The sequence below is a fragment of the Capra hircus genome, chromosome 22 (genome assembly GCF_001704415.2).
Source record: "Capra hircus breed San Clemente chromosome 22, ASM170441v1, whole genome shotgun sequence".
NCBI lineage: Eukaryota > Metazoa > Chordata > Mammalia > Artiodactyla > Bovidae > Capra > Capra hircus.
The window spans coordinates 24,876,532-24,892,735 of record NC_030829.1 but is presented as its reverse complement, the minus strand read 5'-3'; the positions used below and the strand labels follow the sequence as shown (position 1 = coordinate 24,892,735).

At 35.0% G+C, this 16,204-nt stretch overlaps 1 protein-coding gene across 1 annotated transcript in view; it reads left to right on the top strand.

Moving 5' to 3' along the window:
- Positions 1-16,204, top strand: part of CNTN6 (contactin 6) — a 324,176-nt gene that overhangs the window by 291,264 nt on the left and 16,708 nt on the right. The window contains exons 13-17 of the mRNA XM_005695718.3: positions 10,349-10,524; positions 10,886-11,003; positions 11,606-11,764; positions 11,884-12,033; positions 14,785-14,855. Of these exons, the coding sequence (XP_005695775.2) occupies positions 10,349-10,524; positions 10,886-11,003; positions 11,606-11,764; positions 11,884-12,033; positions 14,785-14,855 (674 nt within the window). The remainder of the gene's footprint in view (positions 1-10,348; positions 10,525-10,885; positions 11,004-11,605; positions 11,765-11,883; positions 12,034-14,784; positions 14,856-16,204) is intronic.

Below are 16,204 nucleotides of genomic sequence, written 5' to 3'. Positions count from 1 at the left end.
ATATGTACCACAGCTTTCTTATCCATTCATCTGCTGATGGACATCTAGGTTGTTTCCATGTCCTGGCTATTATAAACAGTGCTGCGATGAACATTGGGGTACATGTGTCTCTTTCAATTCTGGTTTCCTCCGTGTGTATGCCCAGAAGTGGGATTGCTGGGTCATAAGGTAGTTCTATTTGCAATTTTTTAAGGAATCTCCACACTGTTCTCCATAGTGGCTGTACTAGTTTGCATTCCCACCAACAGTGTAGGAGGGTTCCCTTTTCTCCACACCCTCTCCAGCATTTATTGCTTGCAGATTTTTGGATCGCAGCCATTCTGACTGGTGTGAAGTGGTACCTCATTGTGGTTTTGATTTGCATTTCTCTAATAATGAGTGATGTTGAGCATCTTTTCATGTGTTTGTTAGCCATCCATATGTCTTCTTTGGAGAAATGTCTATTTAGTTCTTTGGCCCATTTTTTGATTGGGTCGTTAATTTTTCTGGAATTGAGCTGCAGAAGTTGCTTGTATATTTTTGAGATTAGTTGTTTGTCAGTTGTTTCATTTGCTATTATTTTCTCCCATTCAGAAGGCTGTCTTTTCACCTTGCTTATATTTTCCTTTGTTGTACAGAAGCTTTTAATTTTAATTAGATCCCATTTGTTTATTTTTGCTTTTATTTCCAGAATTCTGGGAGGTGGATCATAGAGAATCCTGCTGTGATTTATGTCTGAGAGTGTTTTGCCTATGTTCTCCTCTAGGAGTTTTATAGTTTCTGATCTTACATTTAGATCTTTAATCCATTTTGAGTTTATTTTTGTGTACGGTGTTAGAAAGTGATCTAGTTTCATTCTTTTACAAGTGGTTGACCAGTTTTCCCAGCACCACTTGTTAAAGAGATTGTCTTTACTCCATTGTATATTCTTGCCTCCTTTGTCAAAGATAAGGTGTCCATATGTGTGTGGATTTATCTCTGGGCTTTCTATTTTGTTCCATTGATCTATATGTCTGTCTTTGTGCCAGTACCATACTGTCTTGATGACTGTGGCTTTGTAGTAGAGCCTGAAGTCAGGCAAGTTGATTCCTCCAGTTCCATTCTTCTTTCTCAAGATTGCTTTGGCTATTCGAGGTTTTTTGTGTTTCCATACAAATCTTGAAATTATTTGTTCTAGTTCTGTGAAAAATGTGGCTGGTAGCTTGACAGGGATTGCATTAAATTTGTAAATTGCTTTGGGTAGTATACTCATTTTCACTATATTGATTCTTCCGATCCATGAACATGGTATATTTCTCCATCTATTAGTGTCCTCTTTGATTTCTTTCATCAGTGTTTTATAGTTTTCTATATATAGGTCTTTAGTTTCTTTAGGTAGATATATTCCTAAGTATTTTATTCTTTTCGTTGCAATGGTGAATGGAATTGTTTCCTTAATTTCTTTTTCTACTTTCTCATTATTCGTGTATAGGAATGCAAGGGATTTCTGTGTGTTGATTTTATATCCTGCAACTTTACTATATTCATTGATTAGGTCTAGTAATTTTCTGGTGGAGGCTTTAGGGTTTTCCATGTAGAGGATCATGTCATCTGCAAACAGTGAGAGTTTTACTTCTTCTTTTCCAATTTGGATTCCTTTTATTTCTTTTTCTGCTCTGATTGCTGTGGCCAAAACTTCCAGAACTATGTTGAATAGTAGCGGTGAAAGTGGACACCCTTGTCTTGTTCCTGACTTTAGGGGGAATGCTTTCAATTTTTCACCATTGAGGATAATGTTTGCTGTGGGTTTGTCATATATTGCTTTTATTATGTTGAGGTATGTTCCTTCTATTCCTGCTTTCTGGAGAGTTTTTATCATAAATGGATGTTGAATTTTGTCAAAGGCTTTCTCTGCATCTATTGAGATAATCATATGGTTTTTATTTTTCAATTTGTTAATGTGGTGAATTACATTGATTGATTTGCGGATATTGAAGAATCCTTGCATCCCTGGGATAAAGCCCACTTGGTCATGGTGTATGATCTTTTTAATGTGTTGTTGGATTCTGATTGCTAGAATTTTGTTGAGGATTTTTGCATCTATGTTCATCAGTGATATTGGCCTGTAGTTTTCCTTTTTTGTGACATCTTTGAGGAGTGGCAATACTCATATCCGATAAAATAGACTTTAAAACAAAGGCTGTGAAAAGAGACAAAGAAGGCCACTACATAATGATCAAAGGAACAATCCAAGAAGAAGATATAACAATTATAAATATATATGCCCCCAATATAGGAGCCCCGCAATATGTAAGACAAATGCTAACAAGTATGAAAGGGAAAATCAACAATAACACAATAATAGTGGGAGACTTTAATACCCCACTCACACCTATGGACAGATCAACTAAACAGAAAATTAACAAAGAAACGCAAACTTTAAATGATACATTAGATCAGTTAGACCTAATTGATATCTATAGGACATTTCACCCCAAAACAATGAATTTCACTTTTTTTTCAAGTGCTCATGGAACCTTCTCCAGGATAGATCATATCCTGGGCCATAAATCTAAACTTGATAAATTCAAAAAAATCGAAATCATTCCAAGCATCTTTTCTGACCATAATGCATTAAGATTAGATCTCAATTACAGGAGAAAAACTATTAAAAATTCCAACATATGGAGGTTGAACAACACACTTCTGAATAACCAACAAATCACAGAAGAAATCAAAAAAGAAATCAAAATATGCATAGAAACTAATGAAAATGAAAACACAACAACCCAAAACCTGTGGGACACTATAAAAGCAGTGCTAAGAGGAAAGTTCATAGCAATACAGGCATACCTCAAGAAACAAGAAAAAAGTCAAATGAATAACCTAACTCTGCAACTAAAGCAACTAGAAAAGGAAGAGTTGGAGAACCCCAGAGTTAGTAGAAGGAAAGAAATCTTAAAAATTAGGGCAGAAATAAATGCAAAAGAAACAAAAGAGACCATAGCAAAAATTAACAAAGCCAAAAGCTGGTTCTTTGAAAGGATAAATAAAATTGACAAACCATTAGCCAGACTCATCAAGAAGCAAAGAGAGAAAAATCAAATCAATAAAATTAGAAATGAAAATGGAGAGATCACAACAGACAACACAGAAATACAAAGGATCATAAGAGACTACTATCAGCAGCTGTATGCCAATAAAATGGACAACGTGGAAGAAATGGACAAATTCTTAGAAAAGTACAATTTTCCAAAACTGAACCAGGAAGAAATAGAAAATCTTAACAGACCCATCACAAGCACAGAAATTGAAATGGTAATCAGAAATCTTCCAGCAAACAAAAGCCCAGGTCCAGACGGCTTCACAGCTGAATTCTACCAAAAATTTCGAGAAGAGCTAACACCTATCCTCCTCAAACTCTTCCAGAAAATTGCAGAGGAAGGTAAACTTCCAAACTCATTCTATGAGGCCACCATCACCCTAATACCAAAACCTGACATAGAATTATATAAATTTTAAAAACATTCTTTAATGAAGGAATATTCAGAGCTTTTAATATGCTAAAATGTACTACAAAACTCTAAAAGCAAACAAAGTATACAGAATTAATTATAGTTGAATAGCCTGAGAAGTTCATCTTGGTTTATCATGTGAAACACCACTAATCACTGGATATGACTTTTTTCCCTGAAACCAAGGCATTGGTGGCTTTATGACAATATAGTTTGGACTTTCCTAAAATAGAAAATTCAGGTTCAATTTTCAAAACCTAAGGCAATATTTCTCAAAGCATGGACCTGGACTGACCACATCAAAATCAGCTGAAGAAGCCACCTGTTAAAAATCCATTTCTAAAAATCCTGCAACCTTGCTGAATCAGTAATTCTTGTGGGAGCAGAGAAATTCACATTTTGAACACAGTCTCCAGGAAATGCATGCTAAATTTTTAAACTACTACAGCAGAATTTCTATAAATACTTAAGGAATAGGCAAGAAAAATATAATTATGTGAAATGAAAAGGAATTACTATCCCCCTATTTTGTTTCAGAGAAAGAGCCTTAAAGAATTTCAAAGTTTTACAAATGATAGAGTCTAGCACAGTCGACATCCTTCCTTTTTAATTCATTATAATTCAGGCCCTAATTATCTCACTTTTCCACAAATACCAAGAAGTATTTCAGTGTTAATAATGAGCTTCAGCTTACTGCACCTATTCTACCAGAATGTATGCATTCCCAGGAAAAGCGTACACTAGAAGTGTGTATGTAAATCCCCCCATTCCACCAGAGTGATTTGAATAGCTTTAATTTTTTTCCTCCAATGTTAGTTTCTTAAGAAGCTAAAGTGTATGCAAAGGAGGAGTCTGAACTTATTAATGAACTAAAGCTACTCCTGTTCTTTCCCTAAAATAGTATAAAAATTGTGTATGTTTCTTGGGCTGGAGAACCATTCTTCCATTCTCTGAAAGTGTGACTTTGTCTCTGCGGGATACTCACTTCTAGTTCAGAGATAGAACTGTGGCTCTTGCAGAAGGGAGCTCTTTAGATAGCAATTGGCAGCCTTGTGGGTGTTGGAGAGCCACCTACACAGGATTAGGGCAGGTCCGCATGTGGTGTGAGGACAGAATAAAGCAGTTATCAGCATTCTTGTCCATGCTCCTCCTCACCCCCACAGGAGGGTACTTACAGGGAAACTGTGTTCAGATAATCATGCATTTCCTGTTTTGGATAACAAGTCTGCCTACATAGAAGCTTCTTTTAAATATAATCCATTTTTTTTTTCACCCCACAGAAACTAGTATGTCTCTATGCCATTTATTCCCTCTGCTTTGTACTTCCAAGGCTTCTCATTTTATCAGCAATTTTTTAACAGGACATCTGGAGCTGGTTTCAGCCTTGTGCAGCCCAGTCACACAGGATCCCATGCTGAGTTTTGCCTCATGTTTGGTCTAATGCTCTATAGTTGCTGTCTTGAAATCCTTGATCACTTTGTTTCTGAACTTGCACTTTGTAAGTGAAAAATCTACAGGGACAGTGGAGCATGCACATAAGCAGAGGAGATATGCTGCGTAGAAGCACAAACAAGTTTTTACGGCTCAGCAGCAGCTGCTTGTGCACAAACGGGTTCAGGTCTGTGCACCATGCAGGCAACATACATGGACAACAGGTGGTATCATGTGCACCCATCTGCCTCATGGGAGTGAGTGCTGAGAGCTGAGGCCAGAGGAGGGTGGCGTCTCAGGATCTGGGGGGCTACATGGATTCAGGTGATGATGGCAGCAGCTGTGGAAACATCAGAGGATGACAGCAAGGGCTTCAGGAGAGCAAGAGAATGAGAAAGTAGTCAATGTCCAGATCCACAGTGAGAGGTCAGCTACCCCATCTGTCCTCAGGGGATGTCAAATGCCATTTGTACAAATGTTAACTCTTCAGCCTGAGCACCAGGACAGGATCCATCAGGGCCAAGCCAGTAAATTTTGTCAGTAAAGTATTATGAAACAAAATCCTACATATGGACATTGTAGTAAAGCATATCATAGTTACATGAATTTTTCAAAGTTTAGCATGCATGATTGTGAAAATGTGTGCAACACTAGAAAGCTAATATCCAGAGGCTTAGAAATAGATATTCAAATTTAAATATTAATTTACCCAATGGGAAAAATACTACTTTTATACTAAGCTTCAGGTAAACCAATTATTAATGAGTGTTTCTTCATAAGTGGAGATACAGCAGTAGAATACCTAAACATTCTGGATTATACATAAACCACTAAGCCACTTTCAGTTTCTTGTGAAACCTTCACAAGTTACAGGATGTGTCCAAAGAATATAAGTTTCACTGTTTAGATAAACATCTAAAATTAAATCCAGACTTAAGCAGAATGGATTTGTATAAAGAGTTAAATCAAAAAATAAATAAATAAAGAGTTAAATCGAGAATCATTATCTTTAGACATTCTAAGATTCAACATTTCAAAATAATTCATTGGAAGTTTATTCTAATATTGTCACACCTATAAAACACTCTCAAGAGTTCTATAACAAGTGCATCAACAGAAACATGATTGCAAAGTTTAAAAGAAAAATTTCAGAAAGCATTTGTTATTTTATATTTGCCATGAGCAATTGATGTCAATCGCTTTGAAAATAAAATTACTAAAAATGTAAATTCTGATGACCTAATAAATAGATTTACAGAAGAGTGAGAAAACGCTCATGATCAATCAGGATTTAACTTTATTAATAAAGTATTATTATTTAATGAATTATATAAATGAACTAAAAATACATTTTTTGCAATTTGTATGCTTGTGTTTTTACTCATGTATCACTGCTACTCTGTTACATTTTATAGGTAATACGTATATTATTTTCAAAGCAAAGTTCTCCATATTTAGCAAAGTGCATTTTCCCTATGTTTTTTTTTAAAAAAATCCACATATTATGTAGCTGTCCCTAAGAACATCTAAAGCTTACATTTTGAGTCTATCATAATTTTCAATTTCACTCCTTGTTCACCCTCCAACACTGCTTTCTAGCAAAATGGCTGCCTCGTATTCACAAGCTATATTTGTTTACACAGATTTTTTGTAAATGCTCCTGCCTGCACAGTGAATAAAGTTACTTCTTCCGGCCAGTTATGTTTACTTAGGTAACTCCTATTTGCCTTCTTTGTATGTGTGCTCAGTCATGTCCAATCCTTTGTTGTCCCAAGAATACTGCAGTGTGCTGCCATTTCCTACTTCAGGAGATCTTCCTCACACTGAGATTGAATCTTGAGCCTCCTGCATTGGCAGGCAGATTCTTTCCCACTCACTACCTGGAAATCCACTTGCCTTTTACTGTCAGCTAAAACAACTCTTTCTTAAAAAAATGATCCTTCAGCATTCACTGTTTTAATAGAATTATTTATTTCTAATATATGGCGTTATCACATTTACAAAGCTTTCCTGGTGGTTCAGATAGGAAAGAATCTGTCTGCAATGCAGGAGACCCCAGTTCAATCCCTGGGTTAGGAAAGTCCCCTTGAAAATGGAATGGTTACCCACACCAGTATTCTTGCCTGGAGAATCCCATGGAGAGAGGAGCCTGGTAGGCTACAGTCCATAGGGTCACAAGGCATTGGACTCAACTCTGAGTAACTAACATTCTCACTTTTCATCATAGTCATAGCTACGTATTTCTGAGCATGATTTGTTTAATATCAGCTTGTTGCTTTAGATATAAAGCTCTGTGAAGGCACACATTGCATCATATTTATTTGGTGCTTTTATCCTTCTCCTTTCATCCTTGTTGTTCAGTCACGCAGTCGTGCCCAGCGCTTTGCAACTGTGGACTGCAGCACAACGGCTTCCTTATCCTTCACCATCTCCTGAGCTTGCTCAAACTCATGTCCATTGAGTTGGTGATGACATACAACCATCTTATCCTCTGTCATCCCCTTCTCCTGCCTTCGATCTTTCCCAGCATCAGGGTCTTTTTAATAAGTCATGTCTTTACATCATGTGGTCAAAGTATTGGAGCTTCAGCTTCAGCAGCAGTCCTTCCAATGAATATTCAGGGCTGATTTTCTTTAGGATTGACTGGTTTGATCTTCTTGCAGACCAAGGGACTCTCAAGAGTCTTCTCCAAAATCACAGTTCAAAAGCAGCAATTCTTCAGTTCTCAGCCTTCTTTATGGTCCAACTCTCACATACACACATGACTACTGGAAAAGAATATTTGACTCTGTGGGTCATTGTTGGCAAAGTAATTTCTCTGCTTTTTATTATGCTATCTAGATTTGTCATAACTTTTCTTCCAAGGAGCAAGTGTCTTTAATTTCATGGCTCTGGTCACCATCTGCAGTGATTTTGGTGCCCAGGAAAATACAGTTTGTCATTGTTTTCATTGTTTCCCCATCTATTTGCCATGAAGTGATGAGAACAGATGCCATGATCTTAGTTTTTTTAATGTTACATTTTATTTCCTTTACTTAGCAGACAGCTGGAATTTGGTGGTTGCTCAATAAATATTACTTAATAAGTGAATTAATTAGTGAAAATATGTGAACATTGTAATAAATTATTTCTTATGCATGGATTTTAGTCATCATTAATATACTTCTGGTGAGCTATGTATATAGGAAATGATTTGTCTAATTTTGTCACTTGTAGTGCCATAATTAAAAGGAGAGGCTTTCATTTTTAATGTTTGAAAATTATTTTTAATTGCATGATCTAAAACTTTAAATCAGAGCAGTTTTATTCTACCAGCATGTTGAATTATCCACCTCATCCTCCTATGAGTGTAAATTAGATGTTATTGAAATATTTTTTTAAAAGATAGTATAAGAAGGAAAATATTCTCTAGTTTTAAAAAGTATTATTGAAACCGTGATATTGTTCATCTTTTCTTTGTGGGAGACCCATGAAGAAGGCTTGGGATTAAGAATGGATTTAGCCCTAAAAATCATTCTAGAAATGTTTCCCCAGAAATAATTAGAATAAAAAGTGCATGCATCTAACATAATAAGGGAAAGAGTATCTTTAATATATAAAAATAAGAAGATGCATCTAATATAGATTGGGTTAGATTTTCCTCCATCATATTCAGAAATATAATATGTGTTTTTATTTTTCCATGATTCTTTTATTTATGTGTACCTTAAAGCCTATGATTATTTCTTCCTGCTTTTTTATTGTTAAGAAAACAATCACAACTTTTAAAATATTAGAACAATACTTGAACATTCTGTTGGTAAAATAGAGTGGCAAACTCATTGTATGAATATACACATTCAACTTCAGTGCTACTTTGATTTCTTGAGCAATACAGAGAAGCCAGAATGAAAGGAAAGATTTTAGCCTACCTCCTACAAGGTTAAATTTTATCTTATGAGTGATCTTTAGAGAAAGAGATTTTCCAGGGTCCTAATTTCATTTTGCTTTAAAACTGTTTTGAAACTTCATGTACAATATTTTTAAAATATAATTTGCCAAAATTCTTAATTCTTAAATATTAATCCCTTAGAATATATTTTACTTTGGTAAGATAGTGCATCAGTTCAGTTCAGTTCAGTTCAGTTCAATTCATTCGCTCAGTCGTGTCCAACTCTTTGCGACCCCATGAATCGTAGCATGCCAGGCCTCCCTGTCCATCACAAACTCCCGGAGTTCTCTCAGACTCACATCCATCGAGTCAGTGATGCCATTCAGTCGTCTCATCCTCTGTTGTCCCCTTCTCCTCCTGCCCCCAATGCCTCCCAACATCAGAGTCTTTTCCAATGAGTCAACTCTTCGCATGAGGTGGCCAAAGTACTGGAGTTCAGTTTTAGCATCATTCCTTCCAAAGAAATCCCAGGGCTGATCTTCTTCAGAATGGACTGGTTGGATCTCCTTGCAGTCCAAGGGACTCTCAAGAGTCTTCTCCAACACCACAGTTCAAAAGCATCAATTCTTCAGTGCTCAGCCTTCTTCACAGTCCAACTCTCACATCCATACATGATAGTGCATAGCTGCATGCAAATGTGTGTCCAAGTTTTTTTTTTTTCTTTATGGTCATTGAATATTACCAATATTGAATATTGGTAAATTCTTAGTGCTCTAAAATCAAAATTATGTAGTTTGGTATAAAATGTATAAAAAATGATATCACTATGAGTCTATTTTAAACATAGAATTCCTGAGTCCGACTGGAAATCTGTTTGTGTCCTTTCAAATTGTCCTTTGAAACTGGTCAATGATTGTAGAGCAAGATATTGTGACACATATTTCTAGAAGCAAATTTTTTTATGATAGATGTGGAACTCTAAAATTAAAAATTCTGGATGAAAAATAAAAAAAATAACCTCTTTCCTATTCATGTTGCACTTTTATCTAAAATATAATTTTTTATCACAACTATGTCAGAAATCAATATGTAGTATTCACACTGGCAAATATAAACTTATGATTATAAATTTTAATATAATATGAACTATTGTAATTATGTACCTAGGAACACAATTTGTTTATAGTATATGAAATTAATCAAATAATTAGAGTTGTAACCATTTGGTGGGTTACAAGGTTTTGCCTGGAATTTCAGAATAAAATAATAATAACAATGGTGTGATGCACTCTCTATGTAGTGAATGTTGTCTTTTGAGGTCCCTGGTTTCAACTTATTTTAATATTAAGTATAAATGAGAATGTGTCTTGAATTTTCTTACAAGTAATAGGTTATGTTGCATAATGTAGAAATATTTGAAAAGTGGGAATATAATTTTTCTTATTGAGTATAGTAGAGCTTCATGTTGGACTTATATAATTTCAAACAATGGCACAATGATTCAAAATATGTATTTTATAGCCATATGCTAGCATTTTATAAAGTTTTAAAACAATAATTTTTTTCTCAACAGAGAGGACTGTTATTACCGTTCCACCTTCCAAAATGGATGTTACAGTTGGCGAGAGTATAGTCCTACCCTGCCAGGTGTCCCATGACCCCTCCATTGAAGTTGTATTTGTATGGTCTTTCAATGGAGATGTCATAGACTTTAAAAAAGGAGTGGCTCATTTTGAGAGGATTGGAGGAGTAAGTTGCTGAAATTTTTAAGTGCTTAATAAAGTGAATCAAGCCTTTTTACATGAATCAACATTGTTCATAATTATTGTCCCCATATTTATTTGCATGGATAATCACTCACTGTCTGTTTACAAAGCTGCATCTGTTTTTGATTTATTTTGTTTTATGTCTCTCATAGAAATGCTTGTGTTCTAGATGCAATTATAATAAAGGGGGTAATAAAAGGGATCAAGTAAGAAAAACTATAATGATACTGGTATATCTCCTAATTTCAGAGGTGCCTCTTATTTCATATTTATCCAGCTTTAAAAAAAAATGAGACCTGCTGGTGTCATTATGTTTTTATCCCTTTTTCCCTTTCTATCTACAGGACTCTGTTGGGGATTTGATGATAAGGAATATTCAGTTAAATCATTCAGGAAAATATCTATGCACAGTAAAAACAACTCTTGAAAGTTTATCTGCTGATGGTGATATCATTGTGAGAGGTAAGCATAAATGGTGAAAATAGATGAGAACTCTGTTTATTCACAATCAATTAATATGTACATGGTAGATTTTTGAGTAACCACATTATGATAAAGCAGTAAAATAAACAGCATAATTTTTTTTCCTAAACTCCAACACCCCAGGGTGTGGCTTACAAATATGAACATTGAATTGAGTAGGTTTTGTTTCTTTATAAGGAATGATCAGACTTAGCTAGCAGTATTGTTCCCTAAAACTTAGATATGCTTTCTATTCATAATAAACCACTCTTGTTTTTGAAGTTCTCCATATCAGTTGCATTTATTTGAGTTAGCTTTCGAGAGAGGAATGGGTGAGAATGGGTCTCAGTTTTTGAGATTAGCTCTCTATTGGATGATATTCAACCATCCCATGACTGGCATTTTCTAATCTTCAAAGGAAGCATTTCTAAATTAATCTCTCACCATGTAAGCTGAATTAATAGGGTTTTTATCACAAGTAATGTGCTAAAATACATTATGTTCGATATTTTATTTTCTAAGCATGACAGATCAAATATCCTTGTCCCAAATCCACAAATTTAATAATTTCTAATATAGTCATCATAAAACATATTTTTAAGGTCCCCCAGGTCCCCCAGAGGATGTAAGAGTGACACATATTTCCAGTGCTTCTTGTCAACTAAGCTGGAGACCAGGCTCAGATAATAACAGCCCCATTCAAATATTTAGTATTCAGGCTCGGACACCATTTTCTGTGGGTTGGCAGGCTGTTTCTACAGGCAAGTGATGCATGATTTTGGATGACTTTCTAAAAGATATTTTGTTTTGTTTTGATTAAATAGTTGATTTTTTAAAATTAGTGCCAATTTAATTGCCTAAAGCATAACCTTCTTTTCAGTTCCAGAAATTCTCAATGGTAAGACATTCAATGCAACAGTGGTTGGTTTGAATCCTTGGGTTGAATATGAATTTCGTGTAGTTGCTGGGAACAGCATTGGGATTGGAGAACCAAGCAAGCCATCAGAGTTGTTAAGAACCAAAGCATCAGGTAAGATATCAATGTCTTCTAAAGATGAAGGAGATTGTTTATGATATAGTTCCTAAAGATGATAAGTGAAAAGTCATGTAGCATTTTTGGTCCACAATCAGAAGCAGTAAACCAGTGGCTCTTATTTTCCATTTTTATGTGCACAGAGCAATGGGTATTTTCTCTCAAAAAGTGAATTCAAAACAAGATGATTAAGAAGGTATATCAGAAATAAGAATTTTTCAAAAGCTCTCCTCTCATCTATTTTCTAGCCAAAATCCAATAGAGAATCTGTAGATTTGTAACTGTAAATAAGCTACCACTTGTTTCATTCAATATCTTAGCCAAGAATTAACTACCACTCTGTTGGTTCAATCAGCCACACATTTCCATTTATTTTTCAACTCTGACCTAGCTTTCCAGCTTCAATGAGTGATACTATAAATTTTTCCACATGCAAATGAGGTGAATGTTAAACTCATTTAAAGAAGCGCTAATTGAGCATCAAGTGTTTTGCTAAACAGCAGAATACAAGTAGAACCTGCCTTAGAAATCACACCTTCTTAAACTCTTTTCAATGGATCTTCTTTATTCTACTCAAACTTTCACATCCAAGGTAACATTTGATCATCTTAATGAATCTAGCCAAAAAAGTTCATATTCTTATCCACTCACCTATGAAGGATCATGCTGCTGCTGGCTTGGTTTAACACACACAAATTACTTCAGAAAAAGTGTGCACAACTGTCAGATGTCAATAAATCATTTTTTAAACTAAAGGTAATATAAGTCATTTTATTATAGGACTGGGGCTGGAAAGTAATATATTTGATAGTGATATCATAAATTAAATCATTCTAAAAAAAATTTAGAGCCAAGAGGTGAGTCTTTAATAGAAGAAAAGGAAGGCCAGGATGTAGCTGATGATCTTGGACAGTCAGTATTAAAAACCAGACATTCAGACTTAAGCTCCAGCGTTCACCATAACAGTAGTCCGTAACCTAAATGAGAAAAGGCCTGACACAGTGAAATGTCTAAACATAGAAATTCCCAAGCCCTATCACAGAACAACCTTCTGTGAATCTAGACATGTGCCTTATGACTCTGGATACTAGCTTCAGTTTAGTTTGTTTAAAGCTGATTTGTATTATGGTAGCTCTGGGCAGTGTTGATGCTGACTCTAAAGGTTTACAATAAAGTTTTTAATGTCACTTTCTGTTAATCACTGATACTCTCATTTCAGTAGCATAATGAAACTTGGTATTTATAATGATTTTCCTGAATCTCCGAATCATACTGAAATGTGATGTTTTGTTTTTTTTTTGAGGGATGGTATCATCAAAAATAATTCCTCAATATGGTTTTAGTATTAGTATGATTCATCTGAAAACTGAATAAAGAAGGAACTGCTATTACTTTGAAGACTTTGAAAGAGTTAAAGCATAATTTAAAATAATTTTCTTATACATCTGAACTATTTAATTGTCCTAAAGTATGTCACTGTAAAGCTATCATGTACTAAAAATCCTTGCAACTATAGAATCTATTCTGATTCACACTGCACTTGGCCAAAGGCATTGGAAGACTTAGAAAATAGAGTACGGGTATAAGGCAATCATTTGAATAAATTCTGAAGATCAAAATAGGCAAAGTTAGGGTTAATGTGAATATGAAAGTGGGTAATGTTTGGTGTTACTATTTAAAAAGGCAAGGAGATTATTATATCCTTATATCATTTATGGAGTTAAATATGTATGAAATGGGAATAAAAAGAATAAGTAGCTTAGATTTATCTGAATGGTACCCATGGTAGGAGAAAAATTTTAAATGAGCAATTAAACATTGCATATTTTGATTAAAAATGATTGAATATAAATAATTGCATATAATTCAACCTTTAGTATCCTTATCACAGATTTAGCATACATTTATTATATTTCAGGAAAAGTGCTTTTTGACACTTCAACACGTATAAAGTAAAACTTCATTCTGATTGCACACTACACTACTCCACTCATGCTCACAGTTGTCATCAATTCTGCAATTTACCTTGAAATGTTGATATTTCATTATACTAGTCCTTACAAAGGTATAGTTGAAGGACGTCTATTTTCCTAATTTGTAAACAGGATCAGTCTCTGTATTATTCTACCACTGAAACTTAGGTACTGAAGTCACACCCAGGTAATTCTCTCAATTACATCCTTGATCAGAGAACATCTTCTTACATTGACTGTGAAAAATTAGAGGAAAGGTCCTATTCTGTAGTGAAAGATTTGAGATTCAAACATGAAATTTATAAACCAAGAGTATTTTAATTGATATATTTTAAGGATTCATTTTTAAACATAAAAATATCCTGATGCCTAACAAAAAGGAAAATTATTTTAGTTTGTTTATTGGAAAAAAATTAATTAATAGACTGCCTCAGTAACTTGTTTACAGCATAACTGTATAATTAGGCCCTAAATCAGCAGTGTTGCTGTTTCCATCTGAATGGAACATCATTTTGCCAATTAGTAGATGGTGCATAATAATGTCAAACATATGATGTTACTCGATTTTGGAGCCAGTGTGCCCGTATATCAAACACTGTCCTCTCTCTTAGAAATCTGGATATGTGTAAACATAATTTATGTTTATTAGAAATGGAGACTCTCTCATAATGTGCCTGTGTGCGATTCTTTTAAGGTGAAATCCAAAAATAAAATTCTTCATGATGAAAAAATACTTTAATAATTGCCATCCTACGTTTCTCTTGGTTGCTTTTAGTCCCTGCCGTGGCACCAACAAACATCAATGGAGGAGGAGGAAGTCGGTCTGAACTCATCATTACTTGGGAGGTAATTTTCTATCCAATTCAGTTATTTTGAGGGAAAAAGATTTAGCTGGCCAGGAAGAATATTGAAAAACAAAGAAGATTTATTTGATCACTATTGAGTGTATAAAAATATGTGGTATGAGAGACTCCTGATGATGCATAATTTAGAGGAGGTATTGGAAATTTTTTGTATTTTTCCCCCAAGTAAGAGAGTATTTTTCCCCCAACAATTGTGTTGACTAACTCAATACAATTCTTTCCCAAATAAGAAACATAGCCCGATGTCTGCTGATGGTGGGTCAGTAGCATTTGTATTACTAGTTGATGAACTAGAAATTATTTTATTTATTACCTCTAAAATATTCATGAGTTAGGCTCAACAGAATGCAGTTAAAAAATAATTCTTTCCCTATCATTGCTCTTTAAATCCTTCCAATTTGTTCTTCCCTGCATGTAGATGAAAGCTTAGGCAGACAGCATAGCTTTTGTAATCATCATTATTAAGTATTAACAGGTAGGTTGATTTTTGTACTTTAAAATTTTTTCAACCTGTTTTATTATCATATAATTTGTACGTTCAACCAGTCTAAAGTTTCTCATTTCCAGATGCTCAGATCTGCCTTAGGCAAGGAATTCTATATTGTGAAAGAGAATGCATATTCAGTTCTCCCCTTTCCTTCTTTCTGCTATTCAGTTTCTCCTTTCCCAAGCTAATTCCTCCAGAATTATAGTGAATTAGGATTGGGAGAAGAGGTAATGGACGGAAATGGTTCTGATTGATGGTCATTTGTAATTTGACTTTGGTATACTCTAATTGACATTTCAGAGACCAGTTGTTTGTTTTGCCTTCTTTTTTGTCGGTGGTGGTGGTGGGGAAGGTCCAGGAGGTGCCCCACTGGGGCCTTCTAGTTGTCATCTCTTGGCGCAGGCTGTTGGAAGGTCTCCTCAGTTACTGGAGTCTGGTCCCCATGGCCAGATTTTCAGTTATAGGTTGTCTCTCTCCTTAGATACTGTTTGTGGATAGTCCCTTTTAATGGTGCTCACGGACAGCTTCCTACATGGGTTTCACATCTGCTCTTAGCAAACATACACCTTTGTTCCATGTTTTGTAGAGGTGCAATGAGTCCCCACTTGGCCTGTCTTTACTCTGCCACAATACACTGTCCAAGTCTCTCTCCCCTTTGGAATTTTCTCAGGCATTTTTCTGATGATGGACAGGGAAGCCTGATGTGCCGCAGTCCATGGGGTCGCAAAGAGTTGGACGCCACTGAGTGACTGAACTAACTGAACTGATTTTAAAGCTACTTGAGAAATAAGAATACTGAGAATGGAAAAAAAGTCTCAGTAGCTAAGCAGACAGATTAAATGAAG